Consider the following 7708-nt stretch of genomic DNA (forward strand, 5'->3'; position numbering starts at 1 on the left):
AGACTTGCATATGAAATCTCCATCTTTTGGGAAGTGATACAATATTCTGACATCGCCCAGGCCCTTGTAGGACCTTGATCCTTTTTCTTTTAGACATCTGAATAAAATCAAGGAAAATGTAGTTTAATTTATCTTTTTGCCTGATTGATTTTCAGGAAAAATGTCCACTGAAGTACCTACTCATGCGCCATAGAAAAAGAAAGCTATTGTAATGGATCGAATCTCTCAGTTACCTGACCCTATTTTGCAGCACATACTCTTCTTCCTACCTCCAAAAGATGCAGCTCAAACTAGTGTGCTCTCTAAGACCTGGCTGAAAGTGTGGAATTTGCTTCCTGTATTTACATTTGATTTTGACCAAAACCTTTCCATACGGGAACTCTTGTCGACAGAAAAAGAGGGAACGAAACAAGCTGATGTAAGGGATGCTTTCCTACGTATTATAGAAGGCTCATTGATCAACCTCCGCATCCAAAAGGCAATAATAGAGAAATTCAGGCTTTCTCTTAAACTTTCGGATCTAAAAAGTGCCTCTTGCATTGACGAATGGATAGGATTGGCCACCAACAACTGCATCAAAGAATTAGACTTTCATGTTAAGTACCAACAAAAAGATTGGTATATTAATTCTCAAGATGAAAAAGATTTGTATATTTTGCCAGGTACAGCATTTACAGCTAAATAGCTAGTCGTTCTAAGATTGGGAGGCTTTAAGCTCGAGTGGCCTCTATTTATTGATCATATAAAGCTTACTAAATTGAGGGAGCTGTCTCTTACTGATGTTGCTTTGGAGGAGCGGATAATCTTGGAAATTTTCTCTGCTTGTCCTGCGGTAGAAGATTTAAGTCTTATCAGGTGTCGGGGAGTAAAACATCTATTGATATCTGATCTCCCGAATCTTCTGAAGCTTACCTTGCATCAAGCGAATGAGATAACATATACAAGTATTCTGATTCAAGCTGTTAACCTTCAAAGTCTGTATTACAGAGGATATAACGGCGAGTTAAATTTTGACGTGGCTGTTTTTAAACTTCTGAAAGAATTGAGCATAACATATGAGCAGATTACCGACCAAATGGTAGAAAATCTTGTTTCTGACCTACCCATTCTTGAGAAATTAGAAGTTAAACTTTTGTTTTAAGTTGACGAGGCTTAAATTTTCGAGTTGTGTGCTTAGGCAGTTGACATTCTGTTCTCACAAGAGTCTGATGGAAGTTGAGATAGACACCCCAAAGCTGCTCCGTTTTGAATATGGAGCTCCTAAATTGCCTGTCATATTCTCTTTGACAAGATCTTCTTTACAGGAATCTTATCTCAAATTAACACCCAATGATCATCTCAACACAAGTTGGTTTCAAAATTTGAGGGCATATCTATCTAGATTCGAACAACTGAATGTACTAGTTTTGTCTATAAATTCAACGAATGTAAGTCTGCACTCCATTTTCAGTTTATTTGGTTAATTTTTATTTTTCGTTACATTTGATTATCTTTTTCGTTCATTTTTTGTTGATTATCAAGATTACATTTATTGCGGAAGAACTGAATGGAACATCATCCTGCCCGTTATCTGTTGTCAAGCATTTGAAGATACAGCAAGTTATGCAATCTCTAAATTTCGAAACTCTGTTAGATAGTTTGCTTTGGACCTGTCATCCAGAGACTTTATCAGTTGACAGAACCTGGGAGCACAATGAAGAATTTATACAGGTGAATGTGATTTTCCTGTCTTTGCTTATATGGTTTCTTTGTTTCTTATTGTAAAATTAATCGTAATGCTTAATTTACCATTCTTGTTCTGCTTTTGGTATGCAATTACAGTTCTTAAGGGAGAAACTAATTGAAAGAGAGATTGTCCCTCCCTGCTGTGACTCTAGATGCATCAAATGTTGGAGGCACTATCTTAAAAAAGTTGAAGTTGAGAGCTCTACTAGACAGTATGGGAATCCTTCTTCTCCACGGCAAGTCTCAACCATTTGTTTCTAACTGAGATGGTAGAACGCTGACGCTATAAGTTTGTTGGTCTTAGGCTGAAAATTAATCTTATCTGGCTTGATTTGCTTATTTTTCACCACTTTATTTTCTCTCTTTTTGCCTCTTATTGCTTAACCAGATTATTCCTAGATCATCTAAGTACTATTGTGGGGTGTCAGTGAGTAAAACATCTTTTGATATCTGTATCTTCCCCAACTTAATAGGCTTATTTTATGTCAAGGAAATGAGAAACACCAGCCAGAGGTATAGAAGATTCAGATAAAAGCAATTATCCTCAAGTCTATAAATCAAATGAAGTAAGAAGCAAGTTAAATTTGATGTTACTGCTTTCAAACTTCTGAAAGGATTGAGCATAACCTGTTGCAGTTTGCTGATCCATCGAATGTTAGAAATCTTCTTTCTAAACTACCCTTCTTGAGAATGTAGAATTGAAATCTTGTTTTAAGTTGATAGGATACCAAATTTTATGCTTAGACAGTTGATGCTTTTGTTCTTTCAAGACTCAAACATTTGCTTCAAACATATACCACATTCTGGAAGGATTATGTCGTCATTATATTAGTCATAATCTCTTGTAGTTCACTGAATAAGATATTGCTAAAGAGAGATATCCAAACTTCAGAAATATTTAAAGCTGTTGATGCAACAGTAAGATGTTTAAGTCATGCATGTAAAATATAGTATTTTGCCAAGGTAACCACATAATCAAAAGTATAATTCTTCTAATTTATAAATATATAATTCCATAAAATTCTTGGTATAATCATGTGTTGTACTGTACAAGAACTTCTAATCTTGACATAAAAGTATAATTTGCCATAAATATTCATATTTAATGATTTTTGGTACTGTATACAAGACCTTCAAGTATATGATTAATAATAGTATAAACTAATTAATACGTTGGCATGTCGAAACCTTCCACATCAACCACTGACGGAGGTACTCATCATGAGCAAGAAGAGATTCATCCATTGACACCACGTAGCTGCCACTACGAAGTGCAAAGGGAGGTATACGTTCCCACCGCTCGTCAATTCAGCCAAGAGTGGTCCAATTAAAGGCGAAATCAACAAATGTGTAGTCAAGTGCAAGCCCCATTACTTCTAGCACCATTACAGGCATATGTACTTGTCGTTGGACTATCGGTGTCCCCATTGTTTGTAGAATTCGGACTGTTCCAATGTTTCCACGTCCTTTGCACTAGACAAATATTACAAACAGAAAGAAGTATATTAGCGAAAGTATTAAACATAAATTATAATGAATATAAATAAGTTGATAAAAAATATGACTCACTGTCGTGATATATAGCATTGAAATTTGTGGTATCCCGTCGTATGGTCGAGCTAAACCGTATGGGTATAAGCATGTTTATCCCAGAACACTCGTGGCACCTCAACTAGGCAATATACACGGGCGTCCCCATAAAATCAGTGACCTAAAGCCAAATTTTAATAAGAGACCTTATATATTTTTTATTAGTATATATATACCGACATATGCAGGAAAAAAATTAGTGTTGCTATTTTTTTCATACTTGTTATTTATAGTATAACATTCTTAAATGATAAAACCTTTAACTTCACATAGTAGTATTATTATTTATATTAGTAAGAGGTAACTTAAATAAATAAGATGTTAGACATGTAATTTCAATATGTTACTTTTGATATTGTTGTGTAAAAAATATTTACTAATATGAAGATTTAAGTAATTTAATTCAAAGTTCTAAATTATTTTTAGTGTTAAAGAGTAGATAATCTTTCTTTCTTTCTTTCTTTCTTTTGTCCAATGTTTTTTGTACTTTTTTTGGCAAACTTTAATATTGCCTAACTTGCAATAAAATCATAAAATCCATTATTAAGAAATTTTGAAAATCTAAATCAAAGCTTTACTTATCTCCTACTTGAGCATTCTCAATCAAATTTTATAGAGTCTCAATTAAAATAAAAAATAATCAGTGAATGTGTTATTTAGTTACCAGGTATGAATGAAGCTGGTTGAGTAACACGTTCATAGGACAGTGATCTATAAATACTTGTTGATAATTAATCAGCACGGCTCAACGCAACTGGTGGCTTAAAACTAAAATATACTAAAAGACCCTAAAATTTCTTTCATAAAATCCATATAATATTGAGACAAAAAAGTGTGAGAGAACAACATATAATATGTGGGTTAGGTGTACGTTATATGGTATTGAACTCTCCCATATAAAAAAATATAGTATTAAGCGAAAATAGTAATAGTGTTGAGCCTATAATTGATCTTATTTTGAACCTTATGATACTTGTCTCGGGGATTTCTTAGTTATAAAAAATGAGACACAAAAGAACTCGCTTTCTGATGTGTGGATCAATCAAATGTGACAAAAAAAAAATAGCAAATTTAGAGAATCTGAGTTGAAATTAAAAAGTAAAATAGTAACAAATATGAAAAAAGAAAGAAAAAAATAGAATTGATGAGAAGATAAATATATTATTTAACTTAGCAAGAGAAATTTTTTATCCTATTATCTTATTCAATCCTACCTCTACCAAATTTTAAAAAAATATAAAATATTTTATTAATAATTGTATAAATATAAATTACATATATAATATAATAATATAGCTTTACTTTATATTTTTGGGCCTTAAATATTTGGGGCCTAAGACAAAAGCTTCATTGCTTTACCTAGAGCCGCCCTTGGCAATATGATCAATTGCATTGCCAACAAAAAAAAAAAAGGTATTAGCGTACACGCACTAGAGTAGTGAGTTGAGCAAAAAATATGTCAATATTAAGATGGTGCTCAAAATAATTATAGAAAGTTGACAAAGACGCAGAACAAACTTGAAAAGTAAGACATAATACCCTAATCATGTAGGTTAAGAATGGGTGAAAATCATTTTTCCTTCTGAAGTTTACCTTAAAAATCAACCTCCCTCCCTAACTTTCAACATTAGACATCTTTCCCCCTTACATCAATATCCGGCCATTGACCGGCAGCTTTAAAATATTTGACCACCCTCCATAGGGGCAAATTGTAATTTCACTTTTTATTTTATTTAGTGGTGGTGCCCTAATTAATTATATACCTTATTATTTAGTGTTTTTTTCAACTCTTGTTAATTGCCTCCTAAAGAACCAAACGTTTTCGTCGCAACTCGCGAGCTTCCACAACACGGTAAGTTCTGCTTTTTGACTCACTATTAATATGCTTTATTTAGTTGTTCTCCCATATTTCTTTGTCTTGTTTCCTCATATTATCATGATTTTATGTTTTTTTTTTAAAAAATTAAGAAAAGCTTTAATTTTTCAAATATGATTAAGTCCATGAACCCTAAAGTAGTGACAGTGTCAGATATTTGTGGATGCTTTGGATTATTATGTTATATTGTTGTATATAACTAAGTTGTCTTTTTTTATATGCTAGACATTGTTGTTCAATTTTCTTAAAGTTTAAACTCAGTTAATCAATTGTTATTATTTCAGGAATATTTTTCACTTTAACAATATATTGTATTGGTAATTATTATCAAGTCTTTAATGTGGATGACAATCATTATGGATTACTAGATTTGTTGGAAGATGCTCCCAATGTTGTAATAGGAGGTACGTCTACTTGGTTGGGGAAAACTACTTCCATAGAAGCTACTCATCCGATTAGTGGTGTTACAATAAAAGTGGTTTATGATAATGATTTAACGACATTGTTTAACGGTTGTAGACACTTTATTGGTATTGATGCTTATTTTTTGAAGGGTCCATTTAAGGGGCAATTACTTGTTGTTTCACTTTATGTAAATTCATGTATTTTTCCTTTAGCAGTCATGATCGCTAATAAGAAGGATGGGCCGACATGAGAGTATTTTCTTGATTGCTTGTCTGACTCTATTGGAGATATTGGAGGCATCACATTTATGAGTGATAGATAGAAAGGGCTTAAAAATGTTGTTAAAAAGATTTTTCCTATGGCCAATCATAGATTTTGTGCAAGGCACTTTTATAATAACTTTAAGGTGAAACATCCTGGTCCAAAGCTAAGACAACTTTTCTGGGCAACAGTTAAGGCTTATAATAAGCAAGACTTTTGGCAAGTTATGAATGAAAAGAAAGAAATAAACAAATCTGCTTATAATGAAGATTATTGTAACAAAGTTTCAACTATTCTGTTAGCTTTATAAAAGAGACAGAAATGGAGTGAAAGAAAAAGAGAAAAAATAAGAGAAAAAAGATCAATAAACATGAAGTATCATAAACGACTGAGAACTCTATCGATAACAAAGGTATATAATTAATTAGAGCCTAATGGCCGGATTTTGATGTGGGGGGGGGGGCCTAACGTTGAAAGTTAGGGAAGGAGGAGGAAAAATGATTTTCACCCGGTTCAGAATGGATGACCCCATCCCGAAGCAGGTCGCAGATGGCTAGCTTTGTAGAGATTAGCTACAGTCACAGCTAGAATCACTCTCATATTTGCACTACTCTCAAATACTCTCCCACTGTTTCAAGTATATATATATAGGCACATATCACGAGCTTTCCACATGTCTGATTAGAAATTAATGAAAAAATGCGATGGTTTAATAATTGTGTGATCTTTAGAAAAGGATTGACAGAGAAGTACGTATTTTCCCTGTACTTGTTTCATGACCAACATTCTTACATGTATCATGTAGAAATATTCTCATGTAGACTATGTTTATAGGGTAATTAGTAGACACTATAAAACCTTTGGACTAATTACTTTCTGGTGATTATGAAGTGGTATAGGATCGCGTACTTGCATACTGTTAGTAAACTGTATTTGTAAAATAATTCTGGAAATATAAATGAATATAAACAAAAATAAATATAAATAGAAGTGAACAACGAAATAACAGAAAACCAATTCGAGCCCATTGAATTCAAAGTGTTTTCTTAAGGAATTTAATCCCCAACTAGTACCCAAGGTTATGGATTATTTCCTCCTAGGATAGAACGAATTACACACTGGTGTAGTGGTACTTCAAACTCCAGTGTTTCAGCGAACACAAAGTTCAGTAGCAAATCACACTTACTATTGCTTTGTCTGATGCTAAAAGTATGCAGAAGAAGAAGGAGAAACTCAGAAAATCGTAGTGAAATTCTAAGCAGAATAGTGTTGTATTTATAGCCAAAGTTGGGCTGAAATCTGAAGAGGTGCAACTCTTCAGAATGGTTGTTTCTGCAAAACGGCCACAACATAAATGCCATTACATAAATGGCTATTTACTCCACAATAAAGAGTGAAAATTGAAGAGGGTAGTTAATTTTCTGTTACCAAAACAGAAAAACAGATTAGATTTAATATTAATATTCTGTTATTAAAATAAATATATAATAACATTTCTATTAATATTTTACTATTAACAAATAAATTTGGCCCAAAAAGTTAATCAATCAATCAATCATTTGACCAAATCCGAATCCGAAGCCGAAGCCGAGCGAGCGAGCAACGACAACGACGACGGCGCGAGGCTTGCCTTCTTCTCAACTCTTTAAGAGCTAGAAGAAGAGCAATTGCTTAAATACCCATAAAAAAACTCTTCCTCTTCCAATATGGGACAACGTCCATTTACCAAGGGGGGGAACTTAAAATTTCACTCAAAAATTTCATTTCCCTCCATTCTCATTCACCCTCTTTTAAGTATTTAATATATTAATTAAAAACATAAATAAAAGCCCAACAATCCCCCACATGAAT

At 33.1% G+C, this 7708-nt stretch overlaps 2 protein-coding genes across 2 annotated transcripts; both read left to right on the plus strand.

Annotated features, from left to right (window-relative positions):
* Positions 1-211: 211 nt before the first annotated feature.
* Positions 212-1141, plus strand: LOC142162950 (FBD-associated F-box protein At5g44490-like). The gene is made up of 2 exons (XM_075220180.1): positions 212-662; positions 708-1141. Exons 1-2 carry the CDS (start codon positions 212-214, stop codon positions 1139-1141), a joined length of 885 nt encoding a protein of 294 aa, XP_075076281.1.
* Positions 688-2510, plus strand: LOC107766610 (uncharacterized). The gene is made up of 3 exons (XM_016585420.2): positions 688-1427; positions 1522-1710; positions 1822-2510. Exons 1-3 carry the CDS (start codon positions 1209-1211, stop codon positions 1984-1986), a joined length of 573 nt encoding a protein of 190 aa, XP_016440906.2. The 5' UTR covers positions 688-1208; the 3' UTR covers positions 1987-2510.
* Positions 2511-7708: the final 5198 nt, after the last annotated feature.

Source organism: Nicotiana tabacum, chromosome 8 (assembly GCF_000715075.1).
Source record: "Nicotiana tabacum cultivar K326 chromosome 8, ASM71507v2, whole genome shotgun sequence".
NCBI lineage: Eukaryota > Viridiplantae > Streptophyta > Magnoliopsida > Solanales > Solanaceae > Nicotiana > Nicotiana tabacum.

Excerpts from the sequence above, each read along its gene's own strand:
- LOC107766610 (XM_016585420.2), top strand. The coding sequence starts at position 1,209 with ATGGAAGTTGAGATAGACACCCCAAAGCTGCTCCGTTTTGAATATGGA. Across the intron at positions 1,428-1,521 it reads TGTCTATAAATTCAACGAAT|ATTACATTTATTGCGGAAGA; the intron begins GTAAGTCTGCAC and ends TTGATTATCAAG. Across the intron at positions 1,711-1,821 it reads ACAATGAAGAATTTATACAG|TTCTTAAGGGAGAAACTAAT; the intron begins GTGAATGTGATT and ends ATGCAATTACAG.
- LOC142162950 (XM_075220180.1), top strand. The coding sequence starts at position 212 with ATGGATCGAATCTCTCAGTTACCTGACCCTATTTTGCAGCACATACTC. Across the intron at positions 663-707 it reads AGATTTGTATATTTTGCCAG|GCTTTAAGCTCGAGTGGCCT; the intron begins GTACAGCATTTA and ends TAAGATTGGGAG.